The sequence below is a fragment of the Podarcis vaucheri genome (assembly GCF_965113315.1).
Source record: "Podarcis vaucheri genome assembly, chromosome: 7".
Taxonomy (NCBI): domain Eukaryota; kingdom Metazoa; phylum Chordata; class Lepidosauria; order Squamata; family Lacertidae; genus Podarcis; species Podarcis vaucheri.
In genome coordinates this window covers 5,674,707-5,691,259 of record NC_138765.1, presented here as the reverse complement: position 1 = coordinate 5,691,259, position 16,553 = coordinate 5,674,707, and the positions used below count along the sequence as shown (strand labels likewise).

The 16,553-nt window shown below is 48.0% G+C and overlaps 1 protein-coding gene across 1 annotated transcript; it reads right to left on the bottom strand.

Moving 5' to 3' along the window:
• Positions 1-4,184: 4,184 nt before the first annotated feature.
• Positions 4,185-16,118, bottom strand: LOC309536840 (cytochrome P450 2G1-like). The gene is made up of 9 exons (XM_082231198.1): positions 15,105-16,118; positions 14,037-14,199; positions 13,119-13,268; positions 12,470-12,630; positions 11,326-11,502; positions 9,562-9,703; positions 6,131-6,318; positions 5,414-5,555; positions 4,185-4,695 (listed from the first exon to the last, which is right to left on the bottom strand). The coding sequence occupies exons 1-9, from the start codon at positions 15,282-15,284 to the stop codon at positions 4,514-4,516; spliced, it is 1,485 nt and encodes a 494-aa protein (XP_082087324.1). The 5' UTR covers positions 15,285-16,118; the 3' UTR covers positions 4,185-4,513.
• Between the last annotated feature and the right edge of the window lie 435 nt (positions 16,119-16,553).

Genomic DNA, 16,553 nt, shown 5'->3' with positions numbered 1-16,553 from the left:
CTTGCACTTTGATGTGCTTTTGAACTGCTAGGTTGGCAGGAGCAGAGACCGAGCAACGGGAGCTCACCCCGTTGCGGGGATTCGAACCGCCGACCTTCTGATCGGCAAGTCCTAGGCTCTGTGTGGTTTAACCCACAGCGCTACCTGCATCCCACCGGGTGCCTATAGGGGGGAAATATTCTCCAGGTGACCCGCCTCTTCCCCATTGCACATCTAATATAGAGAAACCCTTGCCGCTGTGAGAGATTGCTCACACTGAGCCAGCCAGGAACCATTTCAGACAGCCTGATGAGCCTGATGAGCCATGTGTTGTGTCTCATGTGGGGTTTCAGCCATGGTGGTTAGCAGCAGGTGGTGCAACAGCTAACACTGGACTACAAATCTCCAAGTAATGTGCTCTTAGGGCTCAAAGAGGCAGCAATTTCCACCCCATCTTGTGCTTATCACAAACTCAACACCCTTCGTGTTCTGCTACTTTGCGTTCTTCCACTGAAACCTGTGCTGTCCATTTTACTATCCGCTATGGCCAAAACTAAGGGACGCGGGTGGCGCTGTGCTCTAAACCACTGAGCCTTGGCTTGCCGATCAGAAGGTCGGAGGTTCGAATCCCCACAACGGGGTGAGCTCCCGTTGCTCGGTCCCTGCTCCTGCCTACCTAGCAGTTCGAAATCATGTCAAAGTGCAAGTAGATAAATAGGTACCACTCCGGCGGGAAGGTAAACGGCATTTCCGTGTGCTGCATGGTTCGCCAGAAGCAGCTTAGTCATGCTGGCCACATGACCCGGAAGCTGTACGCTGGCTCCCTCGGCCAGTAAAGCGAGATGAGCACCGCAGCCCCAGAGTCGGTCACGACTGGGCCTAATGGTCAGGGGTCCCTTTACCTTTACCTTATGGCCAAAATGAAATAATTTCAATGCATTTCAATGAAAGGGGGAGGGATGTCAAAAATAATGCAAAAAGTAAAATAAATAAATACATACATACAGTGGTGTCTTGCAAGACAAAAAGAATCCATTCTGTGATTCTCTTCGTCTAGCGGTTTTTTCCTCTTGCGAAGCAAGTCCATTGACGGATTAGCGGATTAGCGCTATTAGCGGTTTTTAGCGGCTTATCTGCTGATCGGATCAGCTGATAAGCGGCTTAGCGGCTTAGAAAAAGGGGGGAGGGGAAAAAACCAGCAGGAACTCGCAAGACATTGTCATCTTGCGAAGCAAGCCCATAGGAGATTCGTTTTGTGAAGCACCTTCAAAACGGAAAACTCTTTCGTCTAGTGAGTTTTCCGTCTTGCGAGGCATTCGTCTTGCGGGGCACCACTGTACATGAAATGGTTACGGGCTTTAAAAAGCAATGGTAGTGTATACCGCTTGCTTCCATTTCTGGTGGAATTCTCTAACATCCCTGTTTTCCTTTAAGCTCTCCAGACAAATTCATCTTGGCCAGCGCAAGATGCCTCTGGGGCAAAGTTAATTGCTTTCCAACAGAGAAGGAGTTAAATGATAATTGATTTGGACTGATTCTGTAAACGAGTTAAAAAGCATAGGAGGGTAATAACATTGGCACTACGCTATTGTGGCTTTTAGGTCCTGCCCACCCCCCAAAAAAGGACTGTCACTCTCTTGTGCCAACACCCAAACACCGTATTTGTGCTCCAGTCTGAAGGAAACCTTTATAAATTAAATCCATATTCTCTTGTTGATAAAATACATTTTATTCTATGTTTAACCATCAGCAATATAACATAAAAACAATAATGGGAAGCATTATCTTGCTTGATGCAGTACTTTTCATTCTATATTTATAGAAACTCTATTACAGTACATATCTATTAACGATGAGGAAATTTAAAATTCAGAGGAAAATCAATCTGATATTTTTTTCAAGTAGATTCAGTCTCAGAGAATTTGTTTGAGAACTTCCTTTTCCCCCAGCCACTCGTTGGTCCACTCACTAGCTTGTTTCAGTTCCAATGCTTTGTGCATAAATATGCCTTAAACACCCTTTGGACCCAGTAATTAATAAAGCAGACCGTCCCCACTACTTCAAGAAGTCTTGGGTAGATCATGGATTCTAATCTGTACTAATGCTTCAGATATCAGAATCAACTGGGGTATTTATTCTTTCATTCTGGATCCCCCCCTGGCATTAGCGAGTGGCTGTGTTGAACCATGAGATGGAAATGACCTCTCCTGGTTAATGACTGATTGACGGTTGCTCGTGCGAGAGAGAAAGCTTTGCAGAGGCATTTGACATGCAAGTGAACATTCTGGTCAAGGCTGTTTCTGTATTTGCTAACAGGCCTTGCCAAAGGCAACCTCAGAACTACTCCAGCCCCCAGCAGGGATGGATGATAGAGAAACCCTTTAAAACAGAAGGAGGCGGGCTCATGTCAAGGGTGACCTCTCACATATTTCTGGGTGTGTTTCCAATGGAAACATGAGAGTCTGTGAAGATTTCAAAAGCTAGGTAAAGGTAAAGGGACCCCTGACCATTAGAGGTCCAGTCGTGGCCGACTCTGGGGTTGTGGCGCTCATCTCGCTTTATTGGCCAAGGAGCCGGCGTACAGCTTCCGGGTCATGTGGCCAGCATGACTAAGCCGCTTCTGGCGAACCAGAGCAGCGCACCGAAACGCCGTTTACCTTCCTGCCGGAGCGGTACCTATTTATCTACTTGCACTTTGATGTGCCTTCGAACTGCTAGGTTGGCAGGAGCTAGGACCGAGCAACGGGAGCTCATCCCGCCGCGGGGATTCGAACCGCCGACCTTCTGATCAGCAAGCCCTAGGCTCTGTGGTTTAACCCACAGCGCCACCTGCGTCCCTTTTTTCAAAAGCTAGGTGGCTGTTATTTAAACAGGAGATTTTGCAGCATTTGAACCAAAAAGTGTGCTCACACAGAGCAAATCTATTCCTGACCTGGGACGCACCTTTAAGGCAAACAGGCATTTATGGACTAATTCTCAATTTTACCATCTGCATTCTGAATGTTGGCGGTGGGAAGGAAAACCCTCCTCCCACCGCCAGCCTTCAGAGGAGCCTTCCGAAGGTTGGCTTGGGGAGAAGGGCTTTTCTCCCCACCGCCAGCCTTCGGAGGAGCCTTCCGAAGGCTGGTGCGGGGAGAAGGGCTTTCCGACCCACCGCCAGCCTTCGGAGGAGGTCCGAGGACAGTGGGGAAGATGCGCTGCGCTTCCCCGCTGTCCCGGAGATTTCCCTATGGGCTTTCGTCTTGCGAAGGAAGCCCATAGGGAAATTCGTTTTGCGAAGCGCCTCCAAAACGGAAAACCCTTTTGTCTAGCGGGTTTTCCGTCTTGCGAGGCGTTTGTCTTGCGGGGCACCACTGTACAACCAAAACAATCAAGGAGCAACTTCCCTATGAAGAAAGGCTGCAGCACTTGGGACTTTGTAGTTTAGAGAAGAAACAAGTAAGAGGCATCATGATAGAAGTTTCTAAAATTATACATGGCATGGACATCCATTGAAGCTGAATGTTGGAAGATTCAGGACAGAGAAAAGCCAGTCCTTCCCCATGCATTTCAGAGTTAAACTATGGAACTCTCTCCCACTGGAGGAAGTGGTGTCCACCAATTTACACGGCTTTAAAAGAGGATTGGACACATTAATGGAAGAGGAGAGGGCTATCAGTGACTACTAGCCATGATGTCTATGCTGTATCGCCATCGTCAGAGGCACTAATGCTTCTAAAGATGAGTTGCTGGAAATCTCAGGAGGGGAAAGTACTGTTGCCTTCATGTCAAACTTGCAGGCTTCCCACAGCCATCCGGCTGGGCACTGTTAGAACAGAATGCTAGGCTAGATAGACCAGTGACCTGTTTCAGCAGCTCCTGATTTGTGTTCTTGTGTTTTCAATTCGATTCAATAATCTTTATTGTCATTGTCCCATACAGAACAACGAAATTGAAAAATCTACATTCAAAACACAACAAGCCTGCTATCCCAGCTATCCCAGCTATCCCAACCTGGTTAGCCCCCTAAAAACTCTGATACAGTGGTACCTCAGGTTACATACGCTTCAGTTTACAGACTCCGCTAACCCAGAAATAGTACCTCAGGTTAAGAACTTCGCTTCAGGATCAGAACAGAAATCGTGCTCCAGCGGGGCGGCAGCAGCGGGAAGCCTCATTAGCTAAAGTGGTGCTTCAGGTTAAGAACAGTTTCTGGTTAAGGATGGAATTAAGTACTTAACACAAAGTACCACTGTACCTGATTTTTTGTCAGAATTGCCCCACTGGGTCAAACTAAGCAAATCCATCTATCCCAATCTTCTGTTCCCAGAAGCTCACAACAGAGCAGGGCAGGAGACAGGAATGTCACATAGCCCAGACAGTTCACAGGCTTAAAATATGACTAAATAATGGGGTGTGTTTCTGCATAGTTCTAGAGCAGCTTAGGGCGAAATGAAAACAAGACCCATGATGAACAGGTGAACCCAATATGCATCTTCTCCCCTCCCTCCCTCCCTCCCCACCCACCCCAGGCAATGGCTTGCCAAATCTGGGATCAGCGAGGCACCAGACACAGCTCATATGTTGGGGGGATGTTCCCAAAGCCACTCAGTTTGGGGGAGAGGTCAATGTCCTTTGCAGGCACAAGGGATTTCAGAGAGAAACTTTGCAAGATGGTGGTGAAATAGAGGAAGAGCTCCATGCGGGCCATGGCTTCCCCCAGGCAGACGCGCTTCCCTGTGGGGAGAGAGAGAGAAAGGAACCCGAACAAGTTATAATTTGCTTGGGCAAGGGGGGCTCCACTCTGGCTGCAGATGCTACAGAGGTCTTGGAAAGCCACCTTCCCTTCGGCCTTTATAGTTCTCTCTCACATTATTCTCTGCCAGTACTACTATATAATTAATAAAATAAATAAAATAAAATAAAATAAAATTTATTTACACCCCGCCCAACTGGCTGGGCCTCCCCAGCCACTCTGGGTGGCTTCCAACAAAGTATTAAAATACAATAACCTATTAAACATTAAAAGCTTCCCTAAAGAGGGCTGCCTTCAGATGTCTTCTAAAAGTCTGGTAGTTGTTTTTCTCTTTGACATCTGGTGGGAGGGCGTTCCACAGGGAGGGTGCCACTACCGAGAAGGCCCTCTGCCTGGTTCCCTGTAACTTGGCTTCTCGCAGGGAGGGAACGCCCAGAAGGCCCTCGGAGCTGGACCTGAGTGTATAGTACAGTGTCAGTACTATGAGCACCATTGCTATCACTACCACTGCTATTATTCTTAATCATCACCATCATTTGTTTCCCACGTTTCTTCCAAGGTTTTCAGGGTGGCACACACAGGAATCACCCCATTGTATCTTCACATCAGTGCTGCAGGCTCGGTTAAGCTACAAGGGAGCTGACTAGCCAAAGACCACTTTCAGTAAGCAGTAAGAAGCAAACAAGGACAAAGACCTACCCGAAGAAAATGGCACAAAAGCATCGTTCTTCTTAAAGCGCCCTTTCTCATCCAGGAAGTGCCCAGGGTTGAACTTCTGGGGGTTGCTGAAATATTTGGGATCACGTAAGACCGAGCCTAATAAGGGGAAGACATCGGTGCCCTGGAAAGACATGAGACAGAGGTCCATCTTGAAATGGAACTGACAGGGACAGCGAGGGCCTCATAAACAGATATGGCTCACCCTTCCATCCCCCCTGTCAGGGAACTGACATCAGAGCTAGAGGCAGAGGGAAGGCTCTCAAATGATGCTGCAGAAGGGCCCAGCAGGGAGAGAGGCAGCTCTGCGGATGGGGAAGCAAATCAGCGCAACACTAGGGATATAGAGGGGCTGATGGGGGAATCAGCGAGAGGGCTCCAGGACTCTTCACCGGACACCAGCAGGGAGAGCACGGGTCCTCCGCTACCCACGCCCACCCTGCGCAGAAGACTTCGCGCAGAGAGAGTAGGAGGAGACTGGGTGTCAAACAACTTTTATGTTGGAAAAGATTTAAGAAACGCCGACTGACGGATTCTGCTAGCGACTGAGGCAGCCACGAAGTGAAGGGCTGCCCAGACTGAAAGGTTTAGCAAGGCAACAAAGCCTGGAGAGGCGGCAACTTACGCACGATCAACCCATACACATTACACCCCCTTTTCCCATAGGCTTGTTCCTTTTTAACTTAACTCTTGTCTCACCTTGGGGAGGTGGTACCCCCGGAACTGAGTGTCTCGCATCACAGTGTGTGGAACTCCCATGGGGACAATGTCCGTCAGTCTCTGGATCTCATGGATGACGGCGTCTGTGTAGGGCATGTTCATCCTGTCCTCGCTGGCAGGGATGCGGTTGAGGCCAATGATGTGGTCAATTTCCTGGTGGACCTTCTCTGTGGAGACATCAAGAAACACCTTCTAGGAGAGCAACCGGGGAAGTGAAAACATGGCCTTCTGAGAACATAAGTGAGAGAAAGAAATGCATTATGGATGCGAGTGGAACAGCCCTGGGATTAGCTGCCTTCCGGAGCTTAGAATTGGAAGCTGTCTATCATGTAGAGCCATCAAACCTTAAACTGGAAACAAGTGGACTTAGTGCATTCAACCTTGTTTAATGCCTGACAGTTCCTCATCATTGTTCAGTTCCTATGGGCCTGGAAGAAGCTGGTATGAAACGATGCCTGAAAGATCCAGCAGTCGTAACTTACTGCTATCTCCCTGGGACATTGCGGCAGAGAGTACAGATGGCTCTGAAGTAGGGAGTAATTGCTTCAGTCCTCCTGAGCAGAAGAGTTAGCTAGAGGGAAGCCTTTCAGAGATGGCCACTTCCATATCCCCTCACTCATATGCAGTGGCTACTTTTTCTCTTTGTCCACAGCAGTCACAAAATTAAAAGACGCCTGCTTCTTGGGAGAAAAGCAATGACAAACCTAGACAGCATCTTAAAAAGCAGAGACATCACCTTGCCGACAAAGGTCCGTATAGTTAAAGCTATGATTTTCCCAGTAGTGATGTATGGAAGTGAGAGCTGGACCACAAAGAAGGCTGATCGCCAAAGAATGGATGCTTTTGAATTCTGGTGCTGGAGGAGACTCCTGAGAGTCCCATAGACTGCAAGGAGATCAAACCTCTCCATTCTGAAGGAAATCAGCCCTGAGAGCTCACTGGAAGGACAGATCCTGAAACTCCAAGACTTTGGCCACCTGTTGAGAAGAGAAGACTCCCTGGAAAAGACTCATGTTGAGAAAGATGGAGGGCACAAGGAGAAGGCGTGCTCTGGTCCAGGGGAACACGAAGAGTTGGACACGACTGAATGACTAACAACAGCAACTTTTTCTCTTCTCCTCATTATGGGTCAAAACTGAGGTGAGCAGCCGTAATTGAATCACTCCTCAACTAACCATGTGAAGGGGGCAGGAATCAAGTTGTCTCCAGTTGAACTTTAATGTGGTAATCAATAAATCGCTGTAGGGAAAGGAAGGTGTGTGAGCACTTCCACCCTGAAGGATGGAAGGCGAGCTCTTTCACTACAATATGCACCTGGCCTCTTCTCCATCTCACCTTGAGATATTTTTGTTTTGCCCTCCAATTCTTCTCCTCTTCTCTTTCTTAGGGCTCACTTAGATCTAATGTTAAACACATACCGTAATTGGGAAGCCCATCTTGCTTCTTCTTTTATTTTCTTTTTTCAGAGTAGGCCAGCTTTCATTGGGACCACAACAGAGAGAGAGAGAGCAGGTTTTGCCAGTGGTGGCTGGTGCCCCTTGGGATTGGTTGGGTGGAAGTCAAACAGCCCAACAGCAGGTGGTGCCAGAGTCAATGACAGGCAGAGCCAACTAACCCAGCCTTGCCCCCCATTTTTCATCCTCCCTGCTGAGCTCTGCAATAAGGGAAATTGAGGCTGGGGAGGAAGAGAAAGCTGGCAGTAGGTTCCACCACTCGGACTGGATGTGTGGGAAAAGGCAGGCAGGTTTGGGCTGCCCAAGGGGGCACAGGATTAGCTGTTCCCTACTTCACTGGGATGTGGGTGGCGCTGTGGGTAAAACCTCAGTGCCTAGGACTTGCTGATCGTAAGGTCGGCGGTTCAAATCCCCACAGCAGGGTGAGCTCCCTTCGTTCGGTCCCAGCTCCTGCCCACCTAGCAGTTCGAAAGCACCCCTAAGTGCAAATAGATAAATAGGTACCGCTTTATAGCGGGAAGGTTAACGGCGTTTCCGTGTGCTGCGCTGGTGCTGGCTCGCCAGTTGCGGCTTTGTCACGCTGGCCACGTGACCCGGAAGTGTCTTTGGATGGCGCTGGCTCCCGGCCTCTTGAGCGAGATGAGCGCGCAACCCTAGAGTCGGTCACGACTGGCCCGTATGGGCAGGGGTACCTTTACCTTTACTTCACTGTGATCCCAATGAAAAGCCCCCCCTTGCTATTAAACTCTATGGGAAAGTCCCCATTGACAGCAGCAATGATGAAAAGCAGAGTGAGGCAATACTTTTCATAGGAACTGAAGGAAGACTTAAATCTTTCCTTCCCATGTGCTGCAGTCTCTCTCTCTCTCTCTCTCTCTCTCTCTCTCTCTCTCTCTCTCACCTGTCAGCTATCCTCATGATGCTTTTAGCACCATGTCTAGTTGGGTGCCTCTAGTCTCCTGGTTCTTCTGATTTTGATACAGCTGCTAATGCATATTAGGTGCCAACATTAAATGTCTTATCAATGGTAAATGACGATGGCTCCAAACTGCTATCTAATGGGTCGTATTTGGCTACAGACCTGGATTGCTATACTTTCAGATAATGATTTAACCCCAAACCAGCCTTTACCAACTTGGTGTCTCTATATATTTCGGACTACAATTGCTGTGCCGACTGGGTCTGATGGGCGTTGTAGCCCAAAATACATGAAGAGCCCCAGGCAGATGAAAAAAGGTAAAGGTAAAGGACCCCTGACAGTTAAGTCCAGTCACAGACGACTCTGGGGTTGCAGCGCTCATTTCGCTTTACTGGCCGAGGGAGCCGGCCTTTGTCTGCAGACAGTTTTTCCAGGTCACGTGAACAGCAGGACTAAGCCGCTTCTGCCTCAATGGAACACTGAAACCAGAGCAGCGCTCGGAAACGCCATTTACCTTCCTGCCACAGTGGTACCTATTTATCTATTTGCACTTTGATGTGCTTTTGAACTGCTAGGTTGGCAGGAGCTGGGACCGAGCAACAGGAGCTCATCCCATCGTGAGGATTCAAACCGCTGACCTTCTGACTGGCAAGTCCTAGGCTCTTGGTTTAACCCACAGCGCCACCCACGTCTGATGGGCGTTGGTAGCCCAAAATACCTGAAGAGCCTCAGGCAGATGAAGGAAGAAGAAGAGTTTGGATTTGATATCCCGCTTTATCACTACCAGAGGGAGTCTCAAAGCGGCTAACACTCTCCTTTCCCTTCCTCCCCCACAACAAACACTCTGTGAGGTGAGTGGGGCTGAGAGACTTCAGAGAAGTGTGACTGGCCCAAGGTCACCCAGCAGCTGCAGGTGGAGGAGCAGGGAAGCGAACCCAGTTCACCAGATTACGAGACTACCGCTCTTAACCACTACACCACACCACTACATCAGCACTTGCTTGACATCTGCCAGTCCCAGATGTCATCCTCCATACCTTCCACTTCCGGGTGTTTCATCAAGAAGAGGAATCCGTATCTCAGGGTGGAGCTGACCGTCTCTGTCCCAGCAAAGAACAGGTTGAGGGTGGTGAGGACCAAATTCTTCAGGTTGAATTCACTGGAAGGGTTCCCTTTTTCCTTTGAAGGAACAAAGAAATCAGCGTATGTGTGTGCGTGAATGTGCACCGTGTACGCAAGCATGGCCACTGGTGGGAAGAATGGTTTTATGGTTCAAAGGTGCTTTGACTCTGCTCAGGGCTGGATTTAGGTTTGACGAGGCCCTAAGCTACTGAAGGTAATGGGGCCCTTTATGTGCCCAGCTTGTCAACAACAAATTGTTGCTGTTTTGTTTTTTTGTGTTGAATATACACTATATGGTAATTTATGGACCTAATAGGTCTCTAAAGCCATTTGCACAATACAAAATACAGTGGTACCTCGGGTTAAGTACTTAATTCGTTCCGGAGGTCCGTTCTTAACCTGAAACTGTTCTTAACCTGAAGCACCACTTTAGCTATTTCTGTTCTCATCCTGAAGCAAAGTTCTTAACCCGAGGTACTGTTTCTGGGTTAGCGGAGTCTGTAACCTGAAGCATATGTAACCTGAAGTGTCTGTAACCCGAGGTACCACTGTATGTATTCTATCAACGACATTGTTGAACTGAAATACAATTAAGAAGTATATTAATAGTGAAATACAATTAATTATATTAATAGTGAAATACAATTAAGAAGTATATTAATGGTGAAATAATTATTAAGCTCTAACCGTATGTGGGTTTAATTTTTTATCTTATATTTTGGAAATGTACATCCAGTTTTTTTTCTTTTAATTTTTTGGGGCCCCCAAGAGAGTGGGGCGCTAAGCTATAGCTTGTTTAGCTTATGCGTAAATCCGGCACTGACTCTGCTAATGCCTCTTGCTTGTCTGGACAGATAGGGAGGGGTGTGGGTGTTACAGATACCGTCATGCAAAGGTCACATTCAAATTAATTGCTCAGCCCACTTCTTCCTCTGTCTCCATGCACTCCTGCCGTGGGAAAATGGCCCTAGGGCAGAAAAAGGTTCCCCCACCCTTGGCATAAAGGTAAAGGGTAAAGGGACCCCTGACCATTTGGTTCAGTCGTGGCCGACTCTGGGGTTGCGGCGCTCATCTCACTTTATTGCCCGAGGGAGCCGGCATACAGCTTTCGGGTCATGTGGCCAGCATGACTAAGCCGCTTCTGGCGAACCAGAGCAGCGCACGGAAATGCCGTTTACCTTCCCCCGGAGCGGTACCTATTTATCTACTTGCACTTTGATGTGCTTTTGAACTGCTAGGTTGGCAGGAGCAGGGACCGAGCAATGGGAGCTCACCCCGCCGCGGGGATTCGAACCGCCGACCTTCTGATAGGCAAGTCCTACGCTCTGTGGTTTAACCCACAGCGCCACCCGCGTCCCTTCTACCTTGGCATACACCATGCATAATTGGACAAATTTCTGCTATGTCTCCGCTGAGCTGTCTTTTCCCCACAACCGGAAAACCTGATATTGTAGCCCTTCCTCATAGGGAAAAATGCCCCAAGCCACCCCCAAGCACTTTGGTTGCCTTTCAGCGCACGTTTCTGAGTGAGGAGAGCTGCACACGCAACCAGGATTCCAAGTATTGCTGCCCCTATCCTGGCAATGGGGGTGGGGGCTTCCCTCCCAATTTCAGATAATACGGTCCAATTTGATTCTCTTCCCTTCTCCCATGGCTGAAGAGGGGATCCATTCTGGTACCTTCTCCATCTGGATAAGGAAGCAGTCAATGAAATCCCGCGGGTTGTTGGGGTCGAGCGTCGCTTGGTTCTTTTTGATTCTGTCTGCAATGAAATCCTTGAGCTCCTCGATTAGGTAGTAGATGCGGTTGTGTCTCCCGGGCAAGTATTGCATGACGCAGGAATACATGTCATAGAGCTGGAAGGGGAAAGCAGCTGTTGAGATCATGCGCCCAAAGAACAGAGTTTGAAAAATTGAGAGGAATAAAGAGCAGAGACTCTTCCCCAGAGATGGAAAGACGGTAAGATTCCCACTGAGGAGGACTGGCAGAAACTACTGGATTATGCACAGATGGCAAGATTAACTAGGAAGATCAGAAATCAGGAGGATCAAAGCTTCAGTAAAGAATGGGACAAATCTGCATTATATTTGAAAGACCACTGGAGATGCTTGAACTCTCAGGCAGGTTTTAAATAACTTGCAATGACTTTGGATACAATGGAGGATAGCCAACTAAATGAACTTATTAGGTAAAGGTAAAGGGACCCCTGACCATTAGGTCCAGTCGTGGCCGACTCTGCGGTTGCGGCGCTCATCTTGCTTTATTGGCCGAGGGAGCCGGCGTACAGCTTTTGGGTCATGTGGCCAGCATGACTAAGCCGCTTCTGGTGAACCAGAGCAGCACACAGAAACACCATTTACCTTCCCGCCGGAGCGGTACCTATTTATCTACTTGCACTTTGAGGTGCTTTCGAACTGCTAGGTGGGCAGGAGCAGGGACCAAGCAACGGGAGCTCACCCCATCGCGGGGATTCGAACTGCCGACCTTCTGATCGGCAAGCTCTAGGCTCTGTGGTTTAACCCACAGCGCCACCCGTATGCATATAATGGACTTATTATATGCAGTAAAAAAAAAAAAATGTACTTGAAGAACCCACGGAGGGGAGGGGGGAAGTTCTGAGATTCAGAAGAATCTTGTGCTATTTTTACCATATGTGTTCATGATTGGGAATGGTGTTGTAAAATCAAATTTAAAAATATTATAAAAAAATAATTTTTTTGCCTCTTCCTATTGTCATCTTGAGAAGCTGAGGTTCCATTTTTTGAATGCTTCCCCCTTGCAGAAAGAGGGACAGATGGACTCCCTTCCATATCTTTCCATTACCTGTGCCCAAGGAGTGCTCATCTCGATGAAGCTCTCATTGATCATGCGCAACAAGGAGAGAAAAACCTTGTCGTCATATTCAAAGCGACTGCCAAAGACAACGGAGCTGATGACATTGGAGACTGTGCGGCTTAGGAAGAAGGTGGGATCAAAGGGAAGTCCTGAAAGGCAAAAAACCAAGGGTCATCAGCAACAGCACCCTTTCTCCATTTCCATCTCCACAAGCCTCTGGCAGCAGCAGCAGCACTGTGGAAGGAGCTGGGCGAGGCCAACACTAACCTTTAAAGGTAAAGGTAAAGGGACCCCTGACCATTAGGTCCAGTCGTGGCCGACTCTGGGGTTGCGGCGCTCATCTCGCTTTATTGGCGGAGGCAGCCGGCGTACAGCTTCTGGGTCATGTGGCCAGCAGGACTAAGCCGCTTCTGGCGAACCAGAGCAGCGCACGGAAACGCCATTTACCTTCCCGCCAGAGCGGTACCTATTGATCTACTTGCACTTTGATGTGCTTTTGAACTGCTAGGTTGGCAGGAGCAGGGACCGAGCAACAGGAGCTCACTCCATCGCGGGGATACGAAACGCCGAACTTCTGATTGGCAAGTCCTAGGCTCTGTGGTTTAACCCACAGCGCCACCCGCATCCTAACACTAACCTTTAGTTTTCCTAAACTCCTCCAGCAGGTACTGGGCCTCCTCCTGGATCCGCTCCTCAATGGACCGTTTCCCCATCCCAAAATTCCTCAGGGTGGTGAGGGAGAAGCGACGCAGCTGCTTCCACCGTTCCCCATTGGCCAAAGCAACTCCTGGAAATGAAGGCAGTGACTTTCATTAGGGCAGCCGTGGTTGATACAAAATCTTATCTCCTGCCCTCCACATTTAGGCCTGAACAGGGCAGGCACATATTACAACTCAGCTGCTCCACTCACAAGCCCAGGAGAAGTTCTGTCTGTCAGGAAATTTAAGAAATTCTGGTGGCAATTTACATCAACGATAACCCATCTGTGCCTGCCTCCAATAAGCTCCCTCACCTTACAGCAGACCTCACTGACTGTAGTTCAAAACAGCTTTCTCTAGTTGAGAAAGGCTATCCCCAACTAGAGATGGGAAAATCTGTAGATCTCAGTTTCTTCCACTTTCATATTTTCCCAAACTGACGTTTGGTCCTCCACATTCCCATGCTAGTTTGAAATTCTTCTTTTTAAAGCCTTCATGAATATTAATCAACCTGAAAGTGTGATATTCTCCTAGTATATACATTTTTTTTGGCAACCAGTTCCCCCTAATATAAAGGATCTTTGAATCTTACATATGCATTTTTATGGGCACTACCCTAGCGGACACATTTTGGTTACTTGTTTGGAGAATTGCCCTGCAAAATTCGGAGAGCTGCAAATTCTGAAGGATGGCCGTGTTTTGGTTTCTGTATTGTTTCAAAAAGGTCAGATTCAACCAGTTCACCTTTTAATATGAATTTCTGCTCTGTTCCTACCTGCAAAACAGACTCTCCTTTACCAATCATAAGAGTTTCTCCATGTTGTTTTGGGAGAACCCACCAGACCTACTCAACTCACCAAAGCCATTGAAGTTCCGGTCAATAGAAGCCAGCTCCCCGCGGCCACTGAACTCCTCAGCTTGGTCCACCAAAGCTTCCTTCACTGCCTCATGTCCACACAGGACCACAACTCTCCGCGGCCCAAGGTACACCGTGAACACGGGACCATATTTTTGCTGCAGCTGCGGAAGAAACCATAGTTAAGAAGACAATGGGGAAACGGGCAAAGCAGGAGGCATGAAAGAAGGTTGTAGAAGCCTTCAATCCGCCTGTGCCAACCTGGTGCCCTCCACGTGTTTTGGACTACAATTCCCATCAGCCCTACCATAACCATGCTGGTTGGGGCTGATGGGAGTTGTAGTCCGAAACATCTGGAGGGCATCAGGTTCGCATATATATATTGCATGGGAAAAGTGGATAGACATACACACACCTTGCAATTAATGCTATAACATGCTGTCATTCAAAGAGATTCGTTAGTAAGAGATTCAGAACAGAGAGAGAGAAAGTTCCTACTTCACACAACATAGAGTTAAGTGGTGATGGTGGTAGACCCTTATGGTGGTAGACACTTGGGTGGCTGTAAGTAGAAATAAAATAAATTCATGCAGGGTGCGTATTTGGCATAGCTGTCAACGTTTCCCTTTCTTTAAGGGAAATTTCCTTATTCCGAATAGGATTCCTCGCAAGAAAAGGGAAAAGTTGACAGCTATGGTATTTGGTCAGTGGGCATTTGCTCATAAAAGGTGATAGAGAGCTTCCATTTTCAAAGGCAACATTTCTCTTGAGTAGCCTTTGTGGAGCAAAAAGTGGGGTGATGTTGCCTACAGGCCCCTCTGGGGTCTTTCCAGAGAGTTGTGCTCAGTCACAGATGCAGTGGTGAGCAGACCACTGGTCTCACCTGGCTGGAGTCATAAAGAGCTACCTTGTGGAAGGTGGAACATGCACTCATAACCATTCCCTGGCTCCACTCGGGCAGTTTGAAACATGAGAATTCTTGAAAACTAAGCATACAGCCCCAGCCCACCCATACATTCTCCCCCTCATTTCCTCCCAAGCTTCTGATGGCAAAGAGAGCACAACTCACCGCCAAAAAGGACTTAAAGGGCTCGCTGGTTTTGATTTGCAGCAAGTTGCCGATGAAAGGCAAAGGCGTTGGCCCAGGTGGCAACTTGCCTTCCTTGTGCATCCTCTTCCATGCTGAGATGAGGAGCAAGCAGGAGACACAGATGGCCAGGAAGATGCTCAGTGCCCCTCCAAGCTCCATGGCCAAGTGGCTGAGAATTCAGCTGGAGGCCAAGCTCAGCGCACCCATTATATGCCCGTGCCCTGTAAGTGAAACCAGCTAGCCTGGCCTCCTGGACTTCCTTGCAGAGCAGGAAAACAAGATTGGGTTTCAATATAGCATTCATTGTGTGGGGAAGGTAGAGGATGGACGGATTCCTCTCTGAGTTCAAAGTGAGCATTTGGGGCACGTGGAAGATTTCTTGGCTAAACTGAACAAGGCATTTTTTAAAAAACACCGCATAGCTTCCCACCTTTCTACTGTATCTTACAGAAGCAGGCAGATTTAGGATCAGAGTTCAAAGTCTGCAGAAATCATTGACACAGCCTTGCTGCCAATATTTATCAGGAAAGTTCCTTTGAGCATCCAAGAGATCTGTTGTTGTTGTTGTTTGTTGTTGTTTAGTCATTTAGTCATGTCCGACTCTTCGTGACCCCCTGGACCAGAGCACGCCAGGCACTCCTGTCTTTCACTGACTCCCACAGTTTGGTCAAGCTCATGCTGGTAACTTCAAGAACACTGTCCAACCATCTCATCCTCTGTCGTCCCCTTCTCCTTGTGCCCTCCATCTTTCCCAACATCAGGGTCTTTTCCAGGGAGTCTTCTCTTCTCATGAGATGGCCAAAGTCTTGGAGCCTCAGCTTCAGGATCTGTCCTTCCAGTGAGCACTCAGGGCTGATTTCCTTCAGAATGGAGAGGTTTGATCTTCTTGCAGTCCATGGGACTCTCAAGAGTCTCCTCCAGCACCAGAATTCAAAAGCATCCATTCTTCGGCGATCAGCCTTCTTTATGGTCCAGCTCTCACTTCCATACATTGCTACTGGGAAAACCATATCTTGAACTATACGGACCTTTGTTGGCAAGGTGATGTCTTTGCTTTTTAAGATGCTGTCTAGGTTTCTCATTGCTTTTCTCCCAAGAAGCAGGCGTCTTTTAATTTTGTGACTGCTGTCACCAGGAGATCTGTATATGCTTATTATTATTATTATTATTATTATTATTATTATTATTATTATTATCTACAGCAGGACTGCCAACTTGAATAAAATATTGGGGGGCCCAGGTAAGTTCCGCCCCACATAATTGATCACAGATGCATGCACCCCATTTGAATGGAAATGCCCATCAACGTTTTTTTTGGGGAGGGCTCAAACATTTTTTGGGGGGCCAAAGGGACCTGGGCTCCTAGGAGTTAACTCCTATGATCTACAGCCTCTGCTTATATACTGGGTTAGGGAGATCATTGCTCCG